At 42.6% G+C, this 15698-nt stretch overlaps 1 protein-coding gene across 4 annotated transcripts in view; it reads left to right on the top strand.

The window, feature by feature from the left end:
* TENM4 (teneurin transmembrane protein 4) overlaps window positions 1-15698 on the top strand; it is a 595878-nt gene that overhangs the window by 549992 nt on the left and 30188 nt on the right. For all 4 annotated transcript variants that reach the window (XM_030971231.1, XM_030971250.1, XM_030971240.1 and 1 more), the window contains 2 exons: window positions 1129-2006; window positions 12812-12984. In XM_030971231.1, the coding sequence (XP_030827091.1) occupies window positions 1129-2006; window positions 12812-12984 (1051 nt within the window). The remainder of the gene's footprint in view (window positions 1-1128; window positions 2007-12811; window positions 12985-15698) is intronic.

Below are 15698 nucleotides of genomic sequence, written 5' to 3' on the forward strand. Positions count from 1 at the left end.
GTTTCATGGACCTGGGTCTGCTGGCATCCGCTCCTTCTTCCAATAAGGTTACAAAATACTCCTCTAAACTTAGTCACATCAGACGAATGAGAAGAGGCAGCAATGGAGATGGATGGTGGGAAAAGAAGGTTCAAAACAAAGAAACTATACTGGAATGGATAGGTTCCCATCAGCACAAGACCAATTTTTTTTTCTATATAAACCTAAATAAAATAAATAAATTCTAAGCAAATTCTAAATAAAATAAAATAATCCAAAAAATGCACAACTTGGAGTATCGTACCAAAAAAAAAAAATGTCCTGAATTCTGTTGGTAAGCATTTTTTATGTTTAGCAACTAAAAGAGAAGACTTGAAAAGAGTGTATTGCAGAAGCAGAGCTAGAAATGAAGTCATTCTAGTTCTTACTCACTTGTGGTGGTGCCAGTCACTGTTTTAGTGGATTATCAGTGTTGAACTGGGATATGTCACTCCTGAACCCATTTTTCCATTATGCTAAAACAAAATGTGAAAATCACCGTGAAGGCACAAGTATTCTACTCCATGAACTGAAATTGCCTGAGTTTCCTGTGAATTGCTATTCTGCATTTTTGCAGGATAAAGCAGAAAACCATAGGTTATAACAGATATTCACACATGCTGGCGCAGCTGCCAGTTTTGTGTCTATCCCTCCTTGTCATTTACCAAGAGGAGTTGAGCCACTTGTGTGAAAAATCCTTTAGTAAAAGAATCACTGTTCTGTGTGTCTGATTTCATAGCACTTCACACAGCAAAATTCACAGCCCCAGGTCTCTGCTATGAGGTCCAGCTTCCAGCAGTTCAAAAAGGTGGAGAGGGATAATCGTAGGATGGTTTACCTCTGTCCATCATCCTGTTCCCACCAATGTTCCAGTGCAGAGTGTGGATGTCCCCCTGTGACTGCTTCACGTCTCCAGGAGCTAGGCCCCCTTGCTCACAGCAGGTTATGTTCTCTATGGCCACCTATCAAGTAATAATTAGTTGTGGGATTTTTCACCCATTCCCCCTTTAATCCATGTTGATTCCATCCTCATTGTGATTGGTTTATAGCAATCATGCGCTAGAAAAATGTCTTGCTATAAAAGTTCCCTTCTGGTTTTTTACTGTGAAGGTTCGTCTAGAATGGCCCACGGATCTGGCAGTGAATCCCATGGATAATTCACTCTACGTGCTCGACAACAATGTTGTGCTGCAGATCTCTGAGAACCACCAAGTGCGCATCGTGGCAGGGAGGCCCATGCACTGCCAGGTGCCAGGCATGGATCACTTTCTCCTCAGCAAGGTGGCAATCCATGCCACGCTGGAGTCTGCCACCGCCCTGGCCGTGTCCCACAATGGGGTCCTGTACATCGCTGAGACCGATGAGAAGAAGATCAACCGCATCAGGCAGGTCACCACCAACGGGGAGATCTCCCTGGTCGCCGGTGCCCCGAGCAGCTGCGACTGCAAGAACGATGCCAACTGCGACTGCTTCTCAGGGGACGATGGCTACGCCAAGGACGCCAAGCTCAACGCGCCCTCCTCCCTCGCCGTGTGCGCGGACGGGGAGCTGTACGTCGCCGACCTGGGGAACATCCGAATCCGCTTCATTCGGAAAAACAAACCCTTCCTCAACACACAAAATCTCTATGAGTTATCCTCACCCATAGACCAGGAACTCTACTTGTTTGACTCCAGTGGGAAGCACCTTTATACTCAGAGCCTTACCACTGGAGATTATCTTTACAATTTTACTTATTCTGGAGATGGAGATATAACCCTGATCACTGACAATAATGGCAACTTAGTCAACATCCGGAGAGATTCCACAGGGATGCCCCTCTGGCTGGTGGTGCCTGATGGCCAAGTCTACTGGGTGACAATTGGTACCAACAGTGCCCTCAAGAGTGTAACAACACAGGGGCATGAAGTAGCCATGATGACTTACCATGGCAACTCTGGTCTCCTTGCCACTAAAAGCAATGAAAATGGTTGGACAACATTTTATGAGTAAGTATTGTATGAATATTGGCACTGCTTACTGCATTCTGTGTTCTCCGAACCGTGCAAGGTTGGTAGAATTTAATTCCCTGATCAGAATTATTGTCCAAATAAAATGGCCCAAACAGAGAGTATTGAATTTCACGCAAACACTAGATACTGGCAATAGGTGCATTAGAGCTTGAATAAGCTCCCTCTACCAAGTCAAGAGTCAAGCAGAATTTCTGCTGAGTTTTTCTAAGTAATTTGGACACCTGGTTCTCCTTAACTGTAGTCAGGATTGGAGATTTAGGTTGTGTGTCAGAGAATTTTTCTTGGCTTTGAAAGCCTTGGAAGTATGAAAGTTCTATCAGAGCCTCTTTTTTCACAGCTTTTCATCTACCTCCTATACTGCAGTGTCTTTGTTGAGCCTGTTTGAAGTGTCTAATGTAGAATGACAACTGGCAATGACTAATTAGAGCTTGCTCTGGAAACAATTCTGTAATTAATGGACTGCTCAATTCCTCCTCCAATTTGCCTCACTAAGCTTTAAAAGTAGTCTTGGAACTGTTCAAGACTATCTCCAAAGAGTTTTTAAGCAGAGAGAAGATAGGATGCACTGAAAACCCCAGAGATGGCAGTATCTTGAATATTTGTACTTCTTCTCTGTACTGCTTTTAGCAATTCCTTGCTTTTAAATATTGTGAAGCAAACACATTTCTGATATAAAAAAGGACAAAGATAACTGGGTGAAGAGCACCTAGAAGGATTCATCCTGCTGTGGAGAGCCCTTTCCCCTCCCTCTTCCTTAGTTTAATTTTTATTTACAAGTGTAACCTGTTTGAAATGCTCCTTTAAGTGCATCATTTCCCATTCAAACATGGTTTGAATAGTTACATGGAAGTGTTCAGTTGCCATAATAATAGACCCCTTGTAAGAATCCAATTTGGATAGAATAGACAGTTCCCAAGATGACAAACAAAAAAGTTGCTAAGAAAAAAAGAGATTGATTCAGGAAAGGAAAGCTGGCTAAATCCACATATCTGTGTGTTGATATGTGGTTGCTTTGGTTCTTTCCTTAAAATGTTCCAGGCCCAGTTTCAAATTTCTTTGCTTAATACTCACTGCTCCTGCTCTGCCTTGAAAAGAACTGATGGAAACTCTGTGATGAATCTTTTGAAATGTTATTAGCATTTTATCAATGTTCTGTTTGCAATTACTGTAGCAATATTCCTCAGTGAATCCAAGTTAATACTCTCCATCTCTTACTTTGAATTTGCTTGAGGAAGGCCTTAGGGAGGAAAAATAGGGTGTTTTTCTCCACAGGAGTGAAAGCCAGCTATATTGTCAGGACCATTGTGCTAAATCAAGGAGGTATTTTCTTTTTGCAAAGAACCCAATGGTTCCTGTGCTTGAAAACAGATGCAGCCACAGACAGTGAAGCCAAGTAAATATTACAGCTAATAATGGTCAGATTTATACCTCAAACATAATCTTTTATTTTAAAGTGCAACTGAAAATATAAAGGAGATAAAATGAGACAGAAGCTCAAAACCAACTTGCTCTGTGGATATATTTATAACAGTGATCCATTATTTCTTGCTGTCCAACAAAATAGAGCATTTGTAAAAGTCATCATTCTGGTCCTTTTATGCACTTCAGTAGAGTCATAAGAAAGCTTTTTAGAACTAAATGGAAGGCAGTATTCTCTAGTGGCTATGAAAATCTTTGCTAGAGCAAGTCAGCACTGTATGGTAGCACAGCATCAGTGAGTATAGAATTGTGACTGTGCCTTCAGAGATACCTCATCTAAACCTGTCATCACTTATGTCTGTTTAACTGTTCCTGACAGTTTCTGATGTAACTATATAAAACTACAGGGTGAAAGTCTATCTCTGAATTAGTTACTTCAGCCACCCTTTACAGGCAGGTGGAGAGAAACAGGCCCATTCAAGGTGAGTTTCTTCTGAGTTATGTCAGGTATTTCCTTTAAGATGAGAAGAGTTGTATTCTGAAAGTTTATCTCTGCAAAGGTAGTAGAGAATGATGAGTTCAGATACAGATGTTTATGTTGCAGATGTCTACAGTTTGGTAGAATGGATCCTGTCAGTCATCTGAGTTATTTATAAATATTGTTAGTGATAACAATGTACTTACCTATATTATTGTTACTGTTAGAAAGCTTCTTTAATATGCTCAGCCTAAATCTTCCACGCTTGAATTGGAGACTATTCTTTTTCATTCATCCTACCCTTTCATATCCCATCCTATCCTATCCCATCCTATCCCATCCTATCCTATCCTATCCTATCCTATCCTATCCTATCCTATCCTATCCTATCCTGTCCACTAGGGACTTGGAAGGCAGATCAGTGATTTAGAGGGATTGATTCTGTCCAGGTTTTGTATGTGTAACCAGGGAAAGAATATAAAATCAGACTGATAAAATTAGAATATGAAATAAGAGTCAAATATTTCAATTGCTTGCTAAAGTAGGTTTCATTTAAACAAAATATATTTTTGTACAGTCTGATGCCAGGATACACATGTAAATGGGCTGAGCCTTGGCTCTCAGAGTTGTAGCAAGGCATCAAGTCTTCAGTGTGATCCTCACATGATTCCATGGCAAATCTGTCTAACTTGTTGCTTGGATGGACAAACTAAATGAATACATTTACTCATCACACTCTACTTGTAGTGGTTAGTAAGAAGCTGATTTTTTCTCTGTACAGCATTGATGTGACTAATATTGTCAGCTCATAAAAATGCAGTTTTTGAAGGACTGTGGAAGTTGAAGGCTGGGAAGAAAAACTCTTAAGAAATTCATTCATGGGGAGAACAAGAAAGACTTGATCTATTTATCTCAACATGAATGAGACTGGGAAGTGTCCAGATCACAACATGTCAGCCAAAGCTCTCGCCTAGAGAGGGACTCTCAGTCTAACAGAGAAAGGCTTGAGAAGGGTAGGACTGGAAAGCAAAGCTAGAGAAATTCAAGTTGACAAGAAGGTGTGATTTTTTTAAGGCTGAGATGACCTAACTGGTAGAGTAACCAAACGTGAAAGCAGTATATTCTCCATTTCTTTGTATCTTAGATCAGGACTTTGATGCCTTTCTTATAATGTAATCTCAGCAGAGAGAGGATTTGCATGACTGAAACACAAGCTGCAGAGATGAGTGCCGGCATGGCAGGATGAAGTCTAAATTCCTTGTTATCAAAGAAGCTGAAGAAGATGGTGTAAACCAAATAAAATCAACATTCACTACCTTCGTGTTATTGGTTTCTCTTCCAGAACATCAAGAAATGTACATTGGGAAGGCTTAAGTGGTTTAGAGAATTCCTGTGAACATGAGTGGCTGGAAGGTGCTCTAAAGGAGTTTTCAGTCCTGACTGGAAGTTCATATTTCTGTTTTGCTTGTGGCCAAAGAAATAAAGGCATCAAATCTGACTCTGAGGAAAAGTTTCATGTTTCTAACAGCACACAATAGTTGTTTGTGGGCCAGGACAAGCTGGACACTGCTGCCTAAAAAGTTTACAGTAAAGTAAATCCAGCTGGCAAGTTTACACTGCACCAGTGGCACCATGTTCTTCTACCCATTAAGAACATCCTCAAAAGATTTACCTTTCACCTGATTGTCTACAAAGGACCATAAATCAGAAACCCAGCATGACAGAGCTGTGTGGTGTATGATGAACGCATAGTGAGAGTGGCATCACTACGTGTTCATCATGGAATTACAGTATCATAGTATGGCTTGGGTTGGAAGAGACCTTCAAGAGCATCTAGTTCCAGCCAACATAGCCAGTATCTCTGGTTCTCCTCCAGGTGCTGTTCTTACCAGGCCATTTCTTAGCCTTTACCATAAGGCTGCAAAGAGCTCTGACATGTGGGCACGTTGGTGTGACTCTGCAAAGGAGAGAAGGAGGAAGGATGTACTGATGCAGTACTGGAGGTCTGTCTTCAGGGCACACCAGGGAATCCAGGTCCTCCCAGGCTTCATGCTGGACTGGCACATTGTCCCTTCATTTTTGTGGGGAAAGAGACTGGTGCTGGCTTCAGAGAATGGCAGTCTTACAGCACTTACAGCTCTTCCTTTCACACATCCTACACCCAAACCTGCTCTAACAACCCTGTTTTATCAGGTTTAGCTCTGAGTAAGACTCAATGTATAATGGTGTGCAGTTTCCCTTTTTGTTTGAGTGAAACTTAGCTCCCCACAGTAATTAGCCTGTCTCCAAAGACCTGTCTATGACTACTTTGAGGGTTTTAGCATTATATAGACCTTTCCTGCCCCTGCAGTGGGCTTGACATCAGCTGTCAGTTAATGCAATGCAGCTTCTCCAGTCACTGGATTAAAGACTTTTCTTCCCATTGAACTGGTGACAGTAACAGTGATAATCAGCAGCAAAGGAAGTTGATCGGGAAACTCAGCCAGGAAAATGACTTCTTTTTCCACTCCTCCAGTAAAAGACAAAGGATGCTGTGTGACTACTTGCTGCTTTGTTGTTGCTGCTTTTTAACTTGACCTGAAAAAATTGCTACCAGCCTTTACAGAGTTTCTTAGCAGTTGCTGTTTTTCTGCTTCAGAATCAGGAAATTCTTATTAATGGATTTGTTTAAATCAAGAATACAGCAATTCTCTTGATTAGTTCACTGAGATGTTATCACTGTACATTAACTCAATTTCCCTCTGAGCCAAAGTCAAACCTTCTATGCATTATTTAGCCCAGATGAGGCTCTTTTACTTAGGTCCTGTGTGTGTCCAATTAGTTTTGAAGGTCGCCTCCTCCCATACAGACTCAAACACTTACACATTGCTGCAGCCCAGAAATTCAAAACTTTTTCACAGACTACCCAAGAAGTGGTTCACAGTTGTCTGGAGGGCAAAGGATCTCATGGAGCCAGATCTTCAGATGGGTGATAAGGGAAGCTTTGACCCCATAACACTGGAGGCTGTTTTACAGAGAACCAAACTCTGCCAAACCTCACACACTGTAATGGATAGAAGGTAGGAGCCAGCTGGACTGGGCATTCAGGAGGACTTTGAATGGCTTCCCAGTGACCCCCAGGGCTCAGCAGAGGTCCCACCCCAGCACCAGCAGCTTTTAGTGCCAAAGGCAGTGCCTTGGTCTGTGTGACTGTGATTTATCAGGTCATACACAGGATTTGATTTAGTGCAGTTCAAGTGAGGGTTTTGTTCTACTTCTGCAGCAGGCTGGAGTATGAGAAACGTCTTTGGCTTTTTTTCCTCCCTCCTCTTTTAGCAAGATTTCTTGGTTTCCACTTGTTCCACAATTTCTGCGTGATAAAATGATGAGATTCTTGTTATTGTTCCTCTGGCAAAGTTGCAGTGAAGCTCCACTAAGTGCCATGATAAAATAGCAGTTCTCCAGTACCCTCACTAAGTCATGAGGTCACATTTTGAGCCACTGCCCTGCCCTGAAATGAATGCCTGATAGCAAAGTTTAGTTGAGAACCAAGGGAATTATGAATATCATAAAGCTAGAAAGAGATCTTCCTCTTCTTACTTGGGCAGTCAGAAAATTCAGTAGACTGTGACCACAACCTGGTCTTTGGTCATTAGGGAGAGGACTTGCCTTTATGCATTCTTGAGTATTATCGGTTTGTCTGTTATAGATCTATTTTTAATGTTGTGTTTAATGTTGTTTGAAAAATTGGGATGAGGCGAGCTTGTTAAGAGGCACTGGGTGCACATTGGTATAATCACATGCAAAATATAGTTTGCAAGGTCCATTTAGACACTTTGGCACTAAATGCAATATTATTATAGTGAGTTTTTTTCTGATCTATTTGACTTGTGTTTTAAAAGGCTGATGAAATGTGAAGAGGGTAAAATGAGGGAATGCAGAAATTCGGGCAAGAAATTGATTTCTGAATAGATGGTACTAAGGATGCTCTTTAATTCCCAAGGTCCAGGTCTCTACACAATGGTAATGTGATAAATGAAAGCTCTGAATGTTTACAAGCCAACAATTAGACCTCATAAGCACCAAATACCATTTTAATTCTGTGCATTGAACCTTAGCTAAGTACGTTTCCAATTGGGAATGGATGGTAACGGATTCCTTTGCTGGCCTAATAATTGCCACTGTAATTGTAAGTGCTGAGGCTTTGCAGCAGGTTTGAATGGGAGGCAGCAGCTGTGTTAGCAGGTGATGGATTCATTGCTCCAAGTGGCTGCTGTGTGCACTCCCATGCTTCAGTATTTCCTTAATTCTGGGGCTTTCAGAGCATTTGGAGAACACAGAAGTCTTAGGCTGTGATGAAAACTGGCCCAGCCCTAAATCCTGATGCTGTGGAAACAGGCTAGGCAGCTTAGCTGCAAAATGAGGTGACTAGGAGAGATTTATGTTACTGCAAATGCCAGGGCACACCTGCAGCTACATAAGAGCCAGTCGCTTGGCCTTCCTCTCCAAGCTGAGGTGTGCTCTGTAAGGGCCTTCACAGGGCTGAAAGCAGAGGTGGAAGGAACCAGCACATTTAACTTGTCAAGCATATTATCTCTGGGGTGTGCAAGTCTGCACATTCCTGGGAGACTCTGGGTATGTGACAGGTATGTGTTGTGTGAGCTAAATCGGGGAAAAGGGGGAAAATGCTCCAGTTCTGAGTAAAAACATAAAAGAGAAAAAGAACTGCTTGCCAAGAAGAAAGCTGTGTGTGTTCATGCTAATGGGCTTCCCACACCTCTGTTTGTATTGCCACCACAGTGCTAAAAGGAGCTTTAGTCTGGACGTGAGCATTTTACACTTCATCTGTCACCAGTTAAAAATAATAAAAATGGGAACGGTCTAATTGTTTTACCTTCTCATTTTTCTTCCTTTGTAAGGCAGGATCTCCTTGCAGCTGCAAATCAGTAAGCTGTGCCCCCCAAAGCCATTCCTTGTCAGGTTCCTGTCTGGCTGTTGGGCAGAGAGGTGCAGAAGCTCCTGCACATACAGAAAACACAGATGGTCCTAGTTACTTCTGAAGGAGGTTAATGGGGTGACTAAGGATATGCAAAAAGTCTAATGTACTTCTGCAGACATCTTAAACCAGTTTGAGCAGATCATTCCAGACTGTTCTGGGCCAAAAGGAGCCTTGCTTCTCAGGATCCAAAGTCCCAAATGGATGCCCTTGCTTTGGGTGAAGTACTGTGAGTTTTGTACACCTGTAAAAATGTATCCATGTAAATTAAGTGCATTGTACTTAGTCATTTTGACTTCACAAGAAGAATGTGTGCACAGAGGTCTAAGTGCCATCACGCTTTTTCATTTTTTTTTCTTGCCATTTTAACCTAATTTGCACAGGGAAAGGTTACTGGCAGATTTCTCCAGTTGCATATTTGCAAATATTATTTATTTTCCCAGCAGAGGTGGAGAACCATTTGTGAGGGTGCTAGAAGCTTGAGGTCCAGGAATATTATAAAAATATTACTAAAAAGGCACTACAGAAATACTCTGTAAAATAATATTTCTTTTACACTACATAATATTATATTAAAAGGCACTACTTGCCGTTTAGTAAGAGCATCCTGCATTAAGACCAGGGGAAATGGCTTTAAACTGAATGAGGGTAGGTTTTAGAGTAGATGATAGGAAGAAATTCTTTACTGTGAGTGTGGTGAGGCACTGGCACAGGCTGCCCAGAGGAGATCTGGCTGCCCCATCTCTGGATGCGTTCAAGGCTAGGTTGGATGGGGCTCAGAGCAATGTGATCTTGTGGAAAGTGTCCTGGCCCATGGTGAGGCGGGTGAAACAAGATGATCTGTAAGGTCCCATTCACCCCAAACCAATTTATATTTCTGTGATTTGATGAACATAAAGAGTTGGCTGTCTGCTGCTGCTGGGGGCTGTTAAACTGAGTATCCACAGGATTTTGAGGCTTTCTTGAGAACACATAAGTAGGACTTGCATGGAGTAAAGGTTTTGTGCTCGATCTCAGCATTTTTCTGAGTGCCATTCCATTAGGATAAAAAGCTGTGACTCACAGGACATTGACTCAGCACTCATCACATGAACAAGCTCCCTGCCTGCATCCTGGCTTTTGTACTCCTTATTTCCCTAACCTGCAGACCTGCTTCCTTTTATACACCTGTTACACCAAACTCACCCGTTGGACTTCAGTGCAACACATCTAGATTTGTGACATTATTTTCAGGAGGTGAATCGGGCTTACTTTTAGGAGCAGCTTATTTTTAAGATCTAAATGAAGCAATAGAAATAAATCCCTCACACCTACTAATCCACCAAGTCAGTGATGCCAAATTCAAATTCATCTTACTGAAATTTCAGAAGGTTTTCAAACTTGATTCTACCCTTACAGTTCAGACTGATTTATATATCTAGGACTATTGATGTTGTGGTAGAAGGAATTTGGGGTGTTACACAACACACCTTCAGTGATAACAATGTTTTCTCTGCTCAGAGGAAAGACTAAATCATATCCCTTGTGTCTTGTCTCAGCAGATGGGGTAAAGAGACTGCCTGTGATGTTTTCTGTTTAAGATTCACATGCTGGTTTAGGAGGAGATGTGCAGGTGACTGGAGACAGTACAAGCAAAACACATTTGTCTCAGTGCAAACAGGGCAGCCACAAATCTGGAATAAATTGTTTGGTACTGGGAGCACTTTAGTTCTGGCTCTTGCATGGAGATGCAGCTCAGATCCAGGCTGTGTGCTGCTAGCTGCTTGGAAAAGCTTTAACTGATCTCTGTCAAACTCCTGCAATGCAGTCCTGTTTTCAACCTTTTCTTGTTTGTTTTTTTTTTTTCTTTTTCCATTTTACAAGTGGCTGATTGATTGCCAGGATATCTGAGAGGAAGGGCAAGGCTTGGATAATCCATGACTGAGAGGCTGACTGTGGAGGGCAAATGGTTTCTTCTATCCTTCTATGTCCCCTTCTGCTCAGTGGGCAAGAAAAGCCTCATGTGATGATGTCTCCAAACCTGAGGGGTGCAGAGATTTGCAATGAGGTCACCCACTTAGTCACTATAACCCAAACATCAAACTTGGGCAAAAATCATCTTTTCAACCAGCCCTTCCTCACATTAAATCTCTGCCACCATATTTCAAAAGTGAAGTGTGATTCGAACCAGCACTCTGTTCGAATCTGGAAAAATGAGAGTGGAAGAGGAGACAATTTTTTTTCTGTATAGTGCAGAGCCAGTTCAGTGACTGCTCATGGGTCTCTTATCAGCTACAGTTCAAGAATACCTTGTCATTGCCTTGCCCTGCCTTGCCCTATCCTGCCCTGCCTGCCCCCCACACCCCCCCTTCACCTCAACTCCCCTCTTCTCTTTGGGTTTTTGTTTGGTTTCTGGGTTTTGTTATTAGATGGGGTGTATTTTCTTATTCCCTAGCTCAGAGTAGTCCCAAAAAAAGCATCAAGAGCTCCTCAACCATCTGCTCCCTCCAAGGCCTGATCATCTGTATCCAGCTCCCCTCTAAGACATTTCTCTAACTTATTCTTAAAAGAGTTGGACAGTGGGGTTTCCAGTGCTCCATCTGTTCCTCTGCTTGGAGCAACCATGGGCCTTGAAAATGCTCTGCAGCTTCTAATCTGAATTTTCATTGTTTCAATTTACTTTCTGTCACATCCTCAGTAGACACAATAAGCTATTTATTCCAATCCTCTTAAGAACACCCGTTCTTAGGGTGCCCACCATTTACTTTGCATCCCCAAGTGATACACTTTCATAATATGATCTACTTAGTTTCATATAAATCGTTCTTAAAAGAGCTGTGGGCAGGACTTGAAAAAAGTTAAACATTTATCCCTGATTGATTTGCTGGAATTTTTCTGTTTCTCCCTAACTATTTAAATACCCCTTCCCTGAAGGTCCCTCTCATCAGAAGGTCCAACAGCCCTCCACAGATTAGCCAGTAGAGCTCCCTATTGCTCTCCATTTCAGCTACAATAACCTCATTGCAAAGGTCCCTTGCCAGCCTTTTGGGTCTGTGGAACTTTTTGTAATGCCACAGATGGGAGGCATAATGAAGTGTTTGCTCCCTTAACTCAGGAGGGCCCAAGACACATGTGTCTGTTTTTCTTTTTACCAAAAAATAACTCCCCCAGCTTGTTAACTGCTGTGGGGCCTGCATGTATGAAGCTTATTTTACCTGGGCTCTGGCACACAGGTGTCCACATTGCAGAAACCTTCCCAGATGGTCCTTATGTTGATTCCTCATTGGAAAGGCCAAGGACACAGTAGGGGTGAAAACTGGACTGCTTTTTTACACCTTTAAATCATTCCTTCCATATGGTCCTAGGAACAGTAAAAGGTAGACACAGGAGTTCAGCTGTGCTCAGGACTCTACACCATGTTCACAAAGGAAATTCTCTATCTGATGTGGCCAATCTGGTCCTTGCTGCTACCTTAATATTCAGCTTTTTAAAATTAGATAGGGAAAAAAATTAAAATAAATTGCAGAGCTCAGGACACAACCAGAAAAATCAGTTGGTGCACTTCAGAAATTCCTAGTTCTACTAGACAGGATGCACAGGCCAGTGCTTTTCTGTAAGCCACAGCATAGGAGATGGGAAATAAAGTTACTCTTTTAAACAAGAAGCATAGTGCAGGTGTGAGGAGTGTTGGAAAAATATTGTTAAAGTACAAGCTGATATGTATTTAGCATTTTTCTATTCTTTACTTCAATTTCTTCAGCTAAAAGCTGTGATTTTCTTCTCATGAGGACAAAAAAAATCAAGACTATCTGAAAGAGTGACAGTGCATTTTTCTCTCTGAAGAATCTGGATGATGACTTAAGAATTGATGTCTCTAGGATAATTAATCCTCTGTTGATGCTGGTGACTTCATTACATTCTCTCTTTCAGATACGACAGCTTTGGCCGCCTGACCAACGTGACCTTCCCTACTGGCCAAGTGAGCAGCTTCCGCAGCGACACCGACAGCTCCGTGCATGTCCAGGTGGAAACCTCCAGCAAGGATGATGTTACAATAACAACCAATTTGTCAGCCTCAGGGGCCTTCTACACCCTGCTCCAAGGTGGGTTGGGCCACCATTCCTTTCCTGATCAGACTGCACACAATGGATCAGGAAACAGGCATCGTCTTGATAATCCCAGTGCCAAAAATCACGTGCATTCTCAGTGCACCAGAGCTCCCCGCATGCTGGTACAGACACACACTCACACCTACTTAGCCTCATTCCCCAGCACAGTGGGTGCTCTGCAGCTGTTTTTCTGCTCCATTCTCAGTCAGTCCCCTTGCCATGCAGGCTCATGCAGCGCAGTCCTCCATCATCATTACCATTATTGTAGTAACTAAAAGGGTTGCATAAATCAAGCCACACTTCCAGCCAACCCCTTAGGTCGTCTCTTAATGGCTTCTGACTTAACAGTTGCTCTCCTTCTGGAACAGGCTTCCAGCTGGTTGCTGGAGATCTGATTTTGTTCACTGGTGTTTCAAACATTCACAAGGAAGCATCCAGGAAAATGACCGTCCCTGTGCCCAAAAGGTCTGTGTTTGAACTAAGAGGTAGCATGGAGAGGCCCAAAGGAGAAGTGGACAAGTAGGATAGGACTGGTGGGACCAGTTTGTGGCTGTGGGAAATGAGCACAGTTGTGCCTGTGGTAGGAAGGTGGGAAGCAGAGGACTGATTAGGTGGAGGAAAAGGGAATGAAGTGGGAAATAAAAGAGGAATAAATAGCAGGGGAGCACTGTGCTGACATGCTGGTAGTGGTAGAACCTGTACTGTACAGTGCCAGCCTGGATCTCCAGGGTCTGAAAGCTGAAGCCTCTTTAGGATCAGGATGAGCTATCACACCTGTTCTCTGGGGCTTGGGGAAAGGGAAGGAACTTTCAGACTCTGCTTTCTTTACTCCCCAGATCTCATTCACTCTGACTGAGACTGATTACAGTGGGGTGTGAAACATTTTTTCTCCTTGTGAGGAACAAACTGCTCCAAGTGGGGCAAGCATGTTCCAGAGTGACATTTATTCCCACATCTCTGGGATACAATTTCTTTCCCCCTCCCTGTAACAACATCAACTTTTCCTACAAGAAGGTGCCTGCTATGAAAAGCCTGAAAACTAAAAACCTGAAAGCCTGAAACACTGCTTTTACCCTTCTGGAGAGGACAGCTGAGAGAGTTCCAGCCCCCTCAAGCTGTCCCCATATTCCTGTAGGGAAACACAGTGACTTTCTTATTCTTTACTGTAAGACAGATACAACTTACCCCACCCCATCTCACTCACTCACATTAAGATGTGTGGCAACAGCACAGACATGAGGTTGGCTTCACCTCAAGAGCCTAATTAAGCAATGGAGCCCACTGTTGGGGGCCCTTTAGTGACAAAATTGACTGTGGTATGATTTATACACTCAGCACTAAAGCCAACGTTACATAATGGTGCCACAGTCAATTCTGTCATTGTCCTGCCCTCCGGCACAGGGACATTCTGGCTATTAGGAGATGCAGAATTACAAACAGCTTAACTATCTTCAGAAGTATAGACTTATGAAACTGTTTGCATCTGAAGAAACTCACTTAAAACAAAGATCCGGATAATGTTGCAGAAGAGGTGGCTTGGTGAACCAAATTCTTGGTGAACCTTTCAGGAAATCTGGATCACACTGTGAACAGGTGAGATCTGAGAAGGCATTTTCAGAAGATTGCAAATTCCTGTAGGATGGATTTAGAAGCTTCTACAACAGGCACATCAACACTCCAGTGGGATTTTGTCTTCTGGACTAGTGACAAAGTGTGCATTTGTTCAATGCCAAAGTAGGGCAGTAGTGCCCTAGAGCCAAAGCAGTCTAAAATACAGCATTCAATGGCCCATGGATTTCATGTAGCCCTGGAGAAATACCTTCCAGAGCTGGGGAAGAGTCTTCTCTTGGGAAAATTTTGAAAGTAGACGATTTACATTCCCCACACTGTACCACAGCACTGGTGACAATAACCCTTCTGTGGTGCTTATGTAACACAAAGGGAACATCATGTGTCTGATTAATTTCATGTAAACCTTCAAGCCTTCCTCTGCTTCCTGGTGAAGGAAAAGAGAGAGAGGATTATATTCACTGTTCAGGGATATTTCACTGATTTGATTTAAAGCACATCTCCTAGTACTTTAGCATCAAACCACTCATCTAAGAAAGGCGTGGCAGCTAACTTGCTGGCCCTTCTCTCCATTTGCAGACTCAAGCATGGAGGGGGTTTGATTTGGCTGGAGTCTGTGTCAAGGACCATCAACTTACATACTCACTGGTAGAGCTAAAATACTTGGATCTGCGTTGTGGATCACTGCTGTATGCTTTTTGGCAAAATCCTGTGCCCCAGTGGTTTCATTATCACTGCTGTGTAAAGTTGAGCAGTGGTTCTGCTGAGGTCTCTGTGGCAGAACTCCAGCTGGCTACCACAGGAACAGGATGAGACCCATATAAAAAAGGACCAGTTGGTGTCATGTTTCCTTCCCTAACTATACCAAACTGTGCTCTTTGCTGATCTATTTCTTGAGGACAAGAAATGGTAATTTCAGTGTGAGCTTGTTTCTTGCTGAGCTATGACAGAGCAACTAGTGAACAAAACCCAGCTTGCCTCAGAAAGGAAAAACCCTTAATGGGAATTTTCAATGGGTGTTTTTATTCACAATTAAGAGTTTATGGCAGCCTGGGAGACAGAAATGGTAATATTTTCCAGCTTTTGAAGAGCTTCAGATAAGGCAGTGTTTGTATAATATGTTTTAAAGCCATTCTGCA

This window comes from Camarhynchus parvulus, chromosome 1 (genome assembly GCF_901933205.1).
Source record: "Camarhynchus parvulus chromosome 1, STF_HiC, whole genome shotgun sequence".
Classification (NCBI taxonomy): Eukaryota; Metazoa; Chordata; class Aves; order Passeriformes; family Thraupidae; genus Camarhynchus; species Camarhynchus parvulus.